This window comes from Pleurodeles waltl, chromosome 6, assembly GCF_031143425.1.
Source record: "Pleurodeles waltl isolate 20211129_DDA chromosome 6, aPleWal1.hap1.20221129, whole genome shotgun sequence".
Lineage (NCBI taxonomy): Eukaryota > Metazoa > Chordata > Amphibia > Caudata > Salamandridae > Pleurodeles > Pleurodeles waltl.
In genome coordinates, this window is record NC_090445.1 from 973,994,281 (window position 1) to 974,007,742 (window position 13,462).

The following is a 13,462-nucleotide window of genomic DNA, read 5'->3' on the forward strand; positions in this document are numbered from 1 at the left end:
GGTATCAGCGGAGTGCAGAAGAAGCTTAGGGTAGTACAGTTGAAATTTCTGTTGAAGAAAGATAGGTCGAGCTTGATTAATCGCCTTGTGAACAATAAAGGGGAATATGAATATAATCCTTTGAGGCAAAGGTAGCCAGTGTAAGGAATCCAAAGCCTTGGGTGCAGAGAAATGATGAGGAAATGACAGATCAAGTCTAGTTCAGCACTTAAATTCTGTAAAGAGATCTGAGAAGGTAAACAGGAGAGGCAGGAAATAGCTAATTGCAAAAATGTAGTCTGTTCGAAATGGGGAACTTCACCACTAGGGGTAAGGTGTGACCAGAAAGAATAAGGATAATGTTACAAAGTGTATTCATAGGAGAAAAGCAGGTAGAAGATAATCTATTATCCTGGCTTGAAAGGGTTAGGTTCTCATCAAAATGGATTTCTGGCAGAGAAGTTACCTGTAGGAACCATGTACCCTTAAAAAGGTCAAATATCTACTGGAAGTGAACAAAGGGGGCTAATAGTAGAGCAACATAGAATCTCTGTCTTGTCTCCATTACATTGAAAGAAGTTCTGGCTGAGCTGCGTGGTAATATTGTGCTTATGGTTACGAAATACTTCGAAAGAAGAAGAAATAGACTGGCCAACTGATCTAATGCGCTTAGTATCATCAGTGTATTTTATTAACTTTTCTCCATGCGACCAGATCAATTGAGCCGGAGGACTAAGATAAACATTCAATAAAAGGTTTAAGAAAGAACCTTGGGGAGCCCATAGGCCAATGGCCCTGATCCCAGAATGATAAGAGGGAAGATGGAAAACGTAACATCTGTTTTCAAGGTAGGACTTACACCACCTCAAACTGTGCCTCTGATATCACCCTCTACCAGCTTCAAAGGCAGCTGACAGATCGAGTAGCACTAGGGCCACGAAACAACCAATGTCCGCCACCATTCTAAGGTTATCCAGGACAAAGCCTATAACAGCTTCTGTGTATTATGCAGGGCGGAATCCTTACTGGGCCACATCAAGCAAATGGTGATGTTCCAGGAAATCAGACATGCTCTTACTAACAATGTTTTACATGATCTCAACAGGAAACAACAATATTGATATAGGCTGAAAATTGCTCAGATTAGATGGGCTAGCCATAGTGTTTTTTAGCAGTGATACCACCAAAGCTTTTTTCCACTCAGAGGACACAGAACCTCTAGATAAAGAATTATTACAAATGGGCCACAGGGTATCGACCAAAGATGATGACATCTCTCTCCAGGTCCTGGGAGGTACGGGGTCCAGAGGTGTGCTGGAAGAGACTTGGGGCCACATGTAAGATTGCAACATTTTGCCAGTTCCTAAATGCGACTTTTTGAGACTTGCGATTTAGAATTTGCAAAATGTAATGTACAACAGTGTCTCAGACACTGTTTGTGATTCCCAAATGGGTCACAAAGGACCTGCTCATCACTATTCATAAGGCTGGTCGCAATTTGAGACCCATTGGGAATGGCCTGCACTCACATGGACGGTGGCCTTCTGGGGTCAGCAGACCACCATCCCTGTGATTGCTTTTTAAATAAAGCATTTTTTTAATGCAGCCCTTTTCATTGAAGGAAAATGGATGCATTTCAAAATTAAAAATAAAAAGTGTTCTTTTAATTTTTTAAGAGTAGGAAGTCGTCCCTTGGGGACCCCTTCCAGTTTGAGAATGGGGTACCACCTCCTTCACGGAGTCAGTAAAGTATGTATGTTTTGCACCTGCATTCCGGTTGCAAAAACATTAATGCATGCCCTGCGACTCGCTATTAGGAAGGGATGCCCTTAACACGCCCCTTCCTAATAAAACCTTTCAATCCTTTAGCTACTTTTATGAATCAGTTGTAATCCATTTGTCCAAAATCTGCCAGACAAGGGGATTCCCCGCTGCCATAGGATTAAGTGCTAATATCTGCCAACCTTAAGGCCATACCATTCCCAGAGGTGAAACCCGTGACTGGTTGTCCTAAGCTACCCAAGATATTAAGAATTTTGTCCTCAAATTAGGGAGATTGTTGCGAAGTGTCTGGTAATGTTCGAGCATCTTAGTGATGCATGTAGGATTCACTAAAGACCAGTCAATTGAAAAAAAATGTTTTTGCTGAGTTGGGAGAATTTAGCATTTCTCTACCGAAATATTCAGCTTTTGAGGAAGTGGTTAGCTTCTTATAACCTATAAAAGCAGTCCTACATTTAAGTTGAAGGTCAGAGACTCAATTAGACACTCAATGGGGGTCATTCTGACCCTGGCGGCCGGTGACCGCCAGGGTCACCGACCACGGGAGCACCGCCAACAGGCTGGCGGTGCTCCCGAGGGCATTCTGACCGCGGCGGTTCAGCCGCGGCCAGAAAGGGTAAACCGGCGGTCTCCCGCCGGTTTACCACTGCCCTTGTGAATCCTCCATGGCTGCGGAGCGCGCTCCGCAGCCATGGGGATTCTGACACCCCCTACCGCCACAGGATGGCGGTAGGGGGTGCCGCGGGGCCCCTGGGGGCCCCTGCAGTGCCCATGCCCATGGCATGGGCACTGCAGGGGCCCCCGTAAGAGGGCCCGCAAAGTATTTCAGTATCTGCTTTGCAGACACTGAAATACGCGATGGGTGCAACTGCACCCGTCGCACCCCTGCAACTACGCCGGCTCAATTCTGAGCCGGCGTCCTCGTTGCAGGGGCATTTCCTCTGGGCCGGCGGGCGCTCTTTTGGAGAGGGCCCGCCGGCCCAGAGGAAATGTCTGAATGGCCGCCGCGGTCTTTTGACCGCGGTGCGGTCATTCAGCGGCGGTACCTTGGCGGACGGCCTCCGCCGTCCGCCAAGGTCAAAATTACCCCCAAAGTTTTTCAACCCTTTTGGCATTCCGATTTGGCAGAACAAAGAACATCATTGTATTAGGGAGCAGAAGGCCTTAACCTTGACTTAGTTTCTTTTTGGGTAAATCAGTGTCAAGAGCAGATGTGAAAAGCAAGGAACTCTTCGTCGACTGACTGACTAGCCTGATAAGGGAGAGGCAGTGTGTGCTAAAGTATCTAATAGAACCCTATGATGCAGTTTAGACCATGGACGACCAAGCACGGATGTACTTTTCATTCATACAAGACGAATCAGATATCCATGCCTAAAAGATATTCAGAAAATGGTCTGTCCAGACCTGCTGCATTATACACCCCACAGTAATCAGTCCCAAGGGGGCAAATACAAGGTCCAGCATATGGCCATCTTTATGCCAAACAATATAACAACTACATTACATAGGAACCACAACTTCATATTTTAGCAACCAAACCACTGTATGGAATATGACAGAATATAATTGTAAATGAGAAGGATTACATTACTAATAAAATCAGATTTTGTGTAGGGTATTTAATGTAAGTTAGGGTGATGATGACAATTTTAATGTCATCAACATTACGTAAAGCCCTCTGAATGCTGTCAAGGAGGTGAGGGGTACAGTCCTGGAAAACATGGAGCAGACAGTCATTGCCTACAGATGTGGTTTTCTGGAAACAACATATGGCGCCATACAACACACCAATAAACTATTATCAGATGGGAAATTACACTTGTTCAAAGCTTAAATCCGCACAGTACAGTGTCAGTAAATTTGTGGTGTCCCGGTGGGACTGAATCAGTAGATTACCCCGTGGACCGACCAGCACCTCTCACCACAATTGTGTGCCCTGGAGCAGGACTTAATTGTCACCCTCATCGATATTCTAGGATTTTTTGCCAGGGATCCCATATCTTTTGGAATTGTTTTGGGTACCTTCGGGCCTCATATGTGACTTTTTCGGCAGCCATGTAAAGGTCCATCCCCGATCTCCATTCCTGGATAGTAAGTAGGTGGTTCGGGGCCACCCCAGTATCTAGCTATGGCTCGCGTGGCTACCACAAGACCCATATTACCAAAAAGGAGCCTGTCCCAGGGGACATCCACATCCATGGGAATGCCTACAAGTATATATTTTGGGTCAGGTGGAAATTCATCTCCCAATGTTTTGTTGAGTCCCCCCATAATGGCAGTCCAGTATTGATGTAATTTGGGGCAGTCCCATAGTGTATGTATGAATGTTTGCTCGGCCAAATCTAGGCAGGTGGACACTATCAGAGATCACATTTTTGACCTTAGCAATCTGGTTCTTGAAGAAAAATTACAAGCCATTACATAATTCTCTAGAAGGATAGGTAATAGGGAGTATGGACTGGGAGGGTTGAAGTTCCTCTATAATGAAGAGTTCCTTATCAAGTTTAACTAGGATGAAGGGCACAGAGAAAAGTAAGTTTCTTTGCCTGTACTTTGCATTTATATTCAGGCATTTGGATTCAGGTGAATAGTATTTCTGCCATTTCCACTTTACTTGGCAGACCTTTATTGTCAGGCTTTTCAATTCAGGAGAGCCAGCTGCTATGTGATCCACTTCTTGCGCTGGGTAGCATTCCAGCCCATTGTCCTTTTGCCCACCATGCCAATTCACCCAACTGAAAAGCCCCAGTCAGGGCAAAACCGGTTTTGGGTGTCTTGTATTCTGATTCAAGTTGGACCTGGCCTGTCGGTTTGGGCTGAACTATTCCTATGGGAGCAGGGTCAACACTGATTTGTATCTGACTGCATCCAAGGTGTGGCATGGCAGGTAAAAGAAAGATGGGTTGGAATGCCACCCTGAGTGATTTCCAGTGGTTAGATTGATTGCAAGAAATCTTCCGACCAGCTTTGTGTATTTGAGTTAGTACGCTAAACGACAAGGCTTTGTGGAGGCATGAGTCCCTTGCTCACTGTGTCACTTTAGTGAAGCTACACCTGACTGGAGTGCCCCAGCCACGGTGAAACCACTCTTGGGTTGTTTGCGTTCATGTTTAGGGAGGGCCTGGCCTGGCAGTTTGGACTGGACTGACTGTTGTTTTTGGAGCAGGATCAAGATTGATTTGCATATGGCTGGGTCGAAACTGAGGTAGCATGGTGGGCAAAAGAACAATGAATTAGAATGCTCCCCAGAGTAATTGCCTATGGTTAAACTTATTGCAGCATTCTTCTCATCAGCTTTTGTGTATTAGTTGTAGATGTTAACCATGGTTGGACACCTCTCATGCTCTAACTATCAAGCTGCATATGTGTTCTGACCTGAGAAATGATTAGGCGTATCTGGCAGTTGGGTTTCTCCACTCGCTCTTGAAGGCTGAAGTGGTTCCAGGTTTCTTTCCTACACCAAACTGTTCAGTCCTATAAACCAGGATTGGGTATCCAAATTGGATAAAACTGAAGTGATTAGTGAAATCTGACCTTACAGTTGTTCGTAAGTGGGCACATTCAGGTGTCAGTACAGTCGGTGGGCACATTATTTAACACGTTTGTTAGAAGTGTTGATTATAAGCATTAGAGGCATTTGTGGGCAAAGTTCTCCAAAGGCAAACAAGGCAACTGATGTAAAGCTGACTACTACGGTAAGGAAATAGTGTGGAAAATGAAGACTTTAGCATCCCTACTGCAGAGGATTTCGTGCAGTAAAACATCTTTACCAATTTCCTCAGTACAAATTGAGCATAATGTTGTAGTTGGTCCATAAATATTGACACTTGAAAGCACCTTATGATTTATTTTCAGGTCACTAATTTAATAAATCAGCAATTAGCAGGGATAAGGTGAAGATTGCAGTCTTGAGGCAAACACTTGCTTCAAGATCTAAATCAGAGTATAATGTTTTGTTCATAAAGGGCCATCACTTCCAAACCTGATATAGTGAAGTCCCACACACTTATTTTTTCACCTTTGTATTATTGTTTTTCAATTAAATCAAGTAAGAGTCATAAAGTTCCGGTGTTTCATGAACAGTCCAATATACAGAGTTTGTTTAGTGCATTACCTATACATACAGCTAATGCAAGTGAAATATTTGACTACAGTGATCAAAGTTTCAAGCTAGGTAAGCACAAATGTTGATTACAATAATTCGGTCAAATGTCTTACATTGATCTTTAAACTGAATAGCTGTACATGGTTCTCATAATGGAGTTGTATTAGTTTATGGTGGCATGTCATCAGTTGAGCTGTCAAGTTCAGTAATAAATGTATCTCTTCTGTGTGACTCCAATGATCTGCTCTTAACTCCACACTCTACTGCCCCTGATCACACCAGATCCAATTTGCATTGTTTTATCATTGGGGAGAAAAATTGTTTCAAACACTCAGCTAGCCTCCTTTTGGCTAGGTTAAGTCCAACTCTATAACTTTAGTCAACAGTTTCATCCTGTGTTTTTTAATGGTGCCTTCCACGGTAGGGACACGTAATCGTTTGGGGTCAACGGCCAGCCAAAGAGGTCTGACATATGCTGGATTAAATGTTGTATTGGGACATAGGTCCACCATAGGTGCACAAAGGTACCTATGTCATTTGTGCATACAGAGCAAATATGGCTGTTCTTTGGTTGTATCCTGTACATCAACTTAGGGAACCTAGATGTTCTGTGAATACATTGAGAACGTGTCAGTTTAAATCTGGCGTTTTTTATTACAGAGCTACAGTTTGCCTATAGTCTATGACAGTCAACTTGCTCAGTAATTCCCCTAGGTCACTGTGCCATGCCTCTTCAAGACAATCTAATTTTCTCCAATTAGATGACAAGCAAGCCATGTACAGTGTTGATATCAATCTGTGTCCTTGTCCCAATTGCAACTGTGTTTAATTAATTTTATGCACTGCTGGCACATTAGGAAAGTCCAGCCATGTTGAGCAAATATTACCACAGGTCTCTCATGGGTGGGCAAACTGACATTGTCTATCCACCTTTCTGTGCAGGAGTCAGTGAAACTGAATAAATTACTCACTCTCTGTACAAGTATTCTGGGAGACATGGTCCCCCTCTGTCTGTTGGTAGTTGCATAAAACAGGAGACATCAGGGAGCTCAGCCGTCTTTCAGAATTCAGTTTGTGAGTTATAATCTAATTTAGCCATTGTCAACCAGTTTTCGAATGATTTCCCTAATATTTTGTTGTCTACATTTATCATTCATACGACTTGCAATTAAGGAGATCCTTACCACCCTTTGACAGCTCCACTGCCACGTGTCCCAATGAGTCTAGTAGTGGCTCTACTCGGAGCGCTTCATTACATATGTCCAGTAACAGTAGTGCCAGCACTTCCACTCACTACTTGTAAAATTAAACTGGCAAATGTTCACTCTTTGGTGTGTTACCAGTTCTAACTTACACGTCACCCATTATATATATTCTACATCAACTCGAAAACTTTCTGCTAAACTCGGAAGCTCAGCTTCAGTTAGCAGGCTTCACACTCAACCCCTGGTTGCTGTTTATGTAGTTGTTAGTAATAATCCCTAATTCTGTCATTAGGGAGTCCATATTCATTCAGCTTTATTCCATTGTTGTCTCTAATAGTGTTTTTGGCTGTAATGTCCTTTTCCCTGTTAGCCATATATGTCAATAGGAATTCCACTGTATGTCCATTCTCGTGTCAAAGTTCAACATATTGTCTGTAGTCATATTTCTTTAATCTATATCTTATCACATTAGCTTTTTTTTGTTAGCAATTTTTCCTCATTTCCAGCTTCTTGAGTCATTATGGGCACTTAAGTCAACAAATATAATTTTCGATCTGAGTGCCTCCATACTTTAAATCTTTCCTCACAGCGTAAAATGTACTCATGCTTGTATCTCATTGTTATTTTAGAGGTGTCCCTAAGCATTCCTGCCACAATGACTGAGCCATTGTGTAAACCAAAAACTGTCCTGAAAGGGTCTCTTATGACCTCACTGCACAATGCATTTATGAGACTGTTTGCAGGCACCAAGTCATTATTGCTGTTGCACTGCCCCTGGATCGAAGTCCAGTCACTACGTAACTTCATGGAACATTTCTACTAGTTCATGTATGATCCATGTGGCAGGAAATAAAAGGTGTCTCTACTTCTGTTCTTTTGTCATAAGTATATAAAATGTAACTTCCAGTAAAGTGCTTGAGGACTTACACAAAGCTTTTTTCAAGGCCCTAAACCTGACCAAAAGTCAGTCATTCCATGATAATGCAACATAATCCAATATTTCCTGGATTTAATGGTTTAACGTGTATTACAAGTATATAAACAATTTTATCTTTCAACACCAATAAACAATTACTCAACATCCAGTTCAAAACAGAAATTGGTCATCCACTTCCTGTGTGACTTATGCCCCAACTCAACCACATCAATCGGTTCAGATGAGTAACAACCCTCTCTTCAGGCAACCACAACTTGCAATGATGAGTCTCAACTTGCTTCCCACTACAGTCTGGTTCATTGTGAGGCTTCCTATATCAAAAGGACAACCAAAGAAGGTCAGCTGTTCCCAACGTTTGAAAGAAAATCAAGGACGATACGGTTGTGCTGATTAGGATGCCAACAATTACAGTAAAAATATCTATGTGCAAATAACACGCTGTCCATAAATCTACTACATGTATGTTAATATTGCTTGGTATATCCTTCTCTCTTGTTCCCCCTCTTTTTGTTTCACGGCAAACTTTGTGAATCAGGGGGGATTAAAAAATATTGCACCCTAAGTTTTCAATGTTTTGAATTGATTTCTCAGAGCAGTCTCAGAAGTACATTTTCTCTCATAAGTCTGAATTTTGTCTTCGGGGAAATGCATACAGAATACCCCTATCTCCTAACGTATGCTCCATCCCATCAAATGTTTTTCTCTTTCTCTGTCAAGGCAAGGACTGAAGAAAAGATGAACACCATTGTAAAAAATAGGTTTCTGCCGCCGTGCTAATGCCAATAGCTTAACCCTATCACAGTACATGGGGCCTGTCTTCCCCTTAGATAGCCTATGTTCTGTTTTTGTGGTGATGTCGTTCATGTTGTCCATATCTTGTGGAAGCAGTGTAACAGTAATTACTAGTTGATGATTTTTTTCCTGTCGTATTTTGACTTCCTTTCCTGATTAGTTGTTTTATTTCCAGGTTAGATGTCCTCTGGTCTGCTTCCTCCACCGGCATTTCAGAAGATTCCTGTGTCATTTTGGCAAATAAGAGCCAGATGTATCATCACGGCCCTTTGCGATTCGGTAATAGCGATTTTTAAGAAATCGCTATTACCGACTCGCAAAGGGCTACGTAGCACATTTGCGATTCGGTAATAGCGATTTTTTAAAAATCGCAAATGCTATTACCGAATCACAAATTGGGATACCGGCCCCATTCGCAGCTATGGGCCTGTTGGCCCATAGCTGCGAATTTTTTGCATTTCCAAAATTGCGATTTCTGAACCAGAAATCGCAATTTTGGAAATGCAAAAGGCTAGGGTGCTGGGGGCCTAAGGCCCCCTCTGCTGCACCCCAAAATCATTTTTAGCAACATGTAAGGTACACACATGCCAAAAGGGCATGTGTGCTTTACATGTTCAATTTAAAAATGCAGTTTAACTGCATTTTTAAATTTTGCACCACGTTAACACCTGGTTGCAGATCATGGTATTTCGCATGTGCAAAATGCCATTCTGCGAAAAATCACAATTTGCGATTTTTTGCAGCATCGCCTTGCGACCTGGATTTTGCTAATCGCAAATTGCGACTCGCAAAATCCAGGTCGCAACGCAAGAAATCGCAACTTTAGCGATTTCTACTTTGTAGTCTGCGAATGCCTTTCATGCATTGCAGACCACTATTTTGCACTCGCAAACGGCCGAATTTACCGATTGGCACCGTTTGCGAGTGCAAAATATTTTCATACATCTGGCCCCTAAGTCTTTAAAAATGTGCTTTGATCATATTTCCTCAGTTTTAGACTAAGTTACCCATCCTGACTCCAGTAGTGGATTAGACTTTGAGGTGCCTGTCCCTTCAGTTCTGCTCAGGCCTCACCAGGGACTCCGTGTTAAGATGTGCCTCGTCATTAGTAATTGCTCCCACAAGCTCCGTTATTAACTTCACCTTGAAGCAATTGAGAGGTTAGGCTGGGAAGTGCTTCTATCTATTGAGTCACTTATTTGTTCACCATGTTGCAGCAGTAGTCAAATTTAGGCCAACAATGTCTGCAGTTGCTTTTTACAAAAGAGGCCCAGCTAAAAGAACTGCCACATGATGGACAGGAAAAAGGATTTTCCTGTTAGAAAAACCCTCACCCATCAGGGTTACCTCTTGGTGGCATGCTTCATCATTGGGTTTCTTCCCGTTCCCCTACGGAGGGGGGCGTGCTACGACTTTCGGGATACGTGGGAGTACTGATGTAGCCTCGTCAATGTGAATCACAGGAGGTATAGGAGTGGTGGAGTCTTGGGTGAGTTAAAAATACCCGTCTCCTATTAATTCCAATGATTTAATAGATCTCTTGGAGGAGGTATGATTAAAAAGGGGCTGCGGAAGTGGGGGATGTAATGTGCCTGACTCCCTAGTCTACATGTTTCGGAGCCTTACCCCAATGCTCCTCTTCAGGACCAAGGTGGACTCCCTGGTGAAACTCTTTGTTTGACTACCTCTAAAGAATACATAAATAATACATGCTCTGTGATATGGTGCAAATCACCCTACTAATGTGGTGTCATAAGATGATACCTATCGTTTATGGTGTCCGTCATTGATACCTGTGGAAATACAAGAGAGGCATAGTTATCGTAGTCCCCATTTGTAAAGGGCCGCTATACATGTTGTTTGGGGGTGTGGTGCACCTATTTGCAAACTGCACCCCACTCGTGGGAAACGGCACTCGTGAATATCAGGACTGAGAGACTAAAGTACTCTCACAATCAACAGTACAAGACATACTACATTTAAAACTTTTAAACATGTAAACACGTGAAACACACCAAACAGCACACACTTGGTGCATGCGTAACCTACTCAGTAGTATTTGGATTCTCACATCATAGCTCCTCCGGGAGGGTGTGTGTGCTTGTAGTCACACTCTAAAGACTTGGCAAAGTTTTAGAATTGATTGATCTTACTGTAACTGTAGCGCCATGTAAACAATGTCCAAAGGGTACTTACTTCCTCCAAGTGACACTCCCTTTCTGTACCTAATGCTCACCTCCTCCGGGTCTGAAACTTGAATGCTCACATTGGAGCCGAGTTGAAATGTGCAGCAGCTCTTGCATCTCGGCATGCTAAAGTGTGCAACACTAGACCACTAACTTCCCCAAGATGGCGGCCTCCTGTGGACAAATTCAGATTGTGCATTGAAGTAGATGATTTAATTAGGAAGATCAAGCTAAGATCAATTTTTGAAGGTCAGCCACCAGCAGACAATTTAGCACTGGGCCTCTTTTGTAATAATATATAGGCTGTATGGAGGACAGACTCAGCCCCACAACGTCCCTCTTCCTCTTTGTTTTTGTGTATGTAGTTGATTTTTCCCACTTCTTTTCTATGATTTTGTGTGGGGGAAGGGGGTGACATTTGTTCTCAGAGGCTATCTAACCAGTGTCTCTATTGCTATGTAGCCCTCCTTCAACCAGTTCACAGCCCAGCACATCGTCAACTCTCATTTGTGGGGTCTCTAAGTTGGTACACCCAGATTCACTGCTCACCAGAATTGGTGTAATATGCAGTGTAGGGCTTTTGCATTTTTTGAAACTCCAAAAAGGCTGGTGCTTTAATATTCTAGGCATGCAGCGAGAAGTCAGCTTTAGCCTAATGAAACGGCTGAGTAAGATATCAGAAAGGCAGCCTCGGCATCCGGTCGTAGCTGAGTAGTTGAAGCATTTCTACGGTATTGGAAATGTATAATCTACAGGCTGTAGTACAGGTTTGTGTTTTGAGTTTAAGGTGTTTATTTTAACCTCAGAGTCTGATGTCACTGCAGTAGAGTTATCATTACCATGAAGGGATGCATTCACATTTCATCCATCCTTTGTGCTTTGAAACAGCAAGAGCGATCTTCTTCACTGTGTAAGACATAGAACTATTGGATCTTCAGACGGACTTGAATGCTTTTTAGTTGTCCCTTCCTCTGTGCTCATAGGCTCAGAGAAGCTTCTGTGGAGCTGACTCTTATAAAAATATGGTTGCAAACCATTATATAGTTAGTACAGGTTGAGCGCCATTTCAGCACCCCCTTCCACAACCCAGTGCCTTTGTGTCATGGTAGCCCTTGTTGAGATGACTTATATGAGCCTAACTACCAAAAATATCTGTGTTCCCCTAAACAACAAAGTAAAAAACTACACACATGACAGAACTTTTATTCAACGACCATATCAGGTGGTATGCAAACCCCAAACTGTCATTGCCAATGGTGCAGAATATAATCGCAACATGATGTAGACCCAGAACAGGGCATTGTCTGGAAGGGGCATGGCTCATGGTCTGGAAGACATATGGACTTTAGTGCTGAGATTTCTGTAATGGATGGACCTTAGACTGAGGGGTCATCCAACACAGCTGTGTTTGAGAGATAATGTGACACTCTACTACTAACATGCATCAGAGGAAGGTGATCTCTGATCACTTCACCTTTGCCTCAATCAAGTACAACAGTGTGAACATGTAAACACTTTTTTAATAATGGCATTCTTCACAGAAGCAACACTGCTTCTCAAAAATGTAAACAAGTATAATGTGTGATAATAATCATTTCTTGTTTTATCCCTAGGTCACAGGCTCCCCTGGCAAAGCTGCATGGCTCTTCTATTTTAGAAAGGCACCATCTAGAGTACAGCAAAACTCTACTGCAAGATGAGGTCAGTAGAGATACAAAGGCAAATTACTATAAGATGATGTAAAGTTTTAAAATGTACTGCTTCCATTTTTCTTTGTGATGAGTACGGTACTTCAATTTCACATCCTCAATATAATGGCTTATGCTGTAGTATGTACTTTACCAAAGGTTCTTAAAAGTAGCAGCCCAAAGCATCATTATACGTGCATACTTTCTAAGCCTGAATTTTTAGTCAATAAACTACAGTTTTCAGATAAGCCAATCAACAAATGTACTACCTGCTGGGTCACATTTTTTTTATAGGAGGTAAATAAGTAACAAATATTTATTACTTAATCTTTTCTCCTAGTGCTTAAAGTCTTCTGCACTTCCTGCTTGACAGGCAATGCCAGTGATGTATGGTTATTTACCGGCACTATGGCCTCTTAGCAGCTCTCACAGGATGGCAGGCAGGATGGCTCTATGAATTAACTTTGCATGAATCTGCAGGCCATGTGTTTGAATCCAGGATGGTAGACTGAGCATTCCATCCTTCTCAACACTGGTAAACTGGGTACTACTAAATTGGGTAATCGTTATTTTCAGAACTTAGAAGAGGCAGAAGTGTGGTTTGAAGCGCTACATAAAAGTCAAGTAAATATTATTATTGTTAGAAACTAAGCGATCAGAGAGGCTTTGTCTGCATATTATCAAAATCAATGCCCTAACAATTTCAATCTATCCTTTCCTCCCCAACATTATGTCATGTCCAAGTACTCCAAATTACGTCCACACCTGTTCTTTCTTGATTGGCA

General features: G+C 42.5%; 1 protein-coding gene across 3 annotated transcripts in view; it reads left to right on the plus strand.

Moving 5' to 3' along the window:
- Positions 1-13,462, plus strand: part of PDE6C (phosphodiesterase 6C) — a 314,305-nt gene that overhangs the window by 154,397 nt on the left and 146,446 nt on the right. For all 3 annotated transcript variants that reach the window (XM_069239839.1, XM_069239840.1, XM_069239838.1), the window contains one exon: positions 12,603-12,690. In XM_069239839.1, the coding sequence (XP_069095940.1) occupies positions 12,603-12,690 (88 nt within the window). The remainder of the gene's footprint in view (positions 1-12,602; positions 12,691-13,462) is intronic.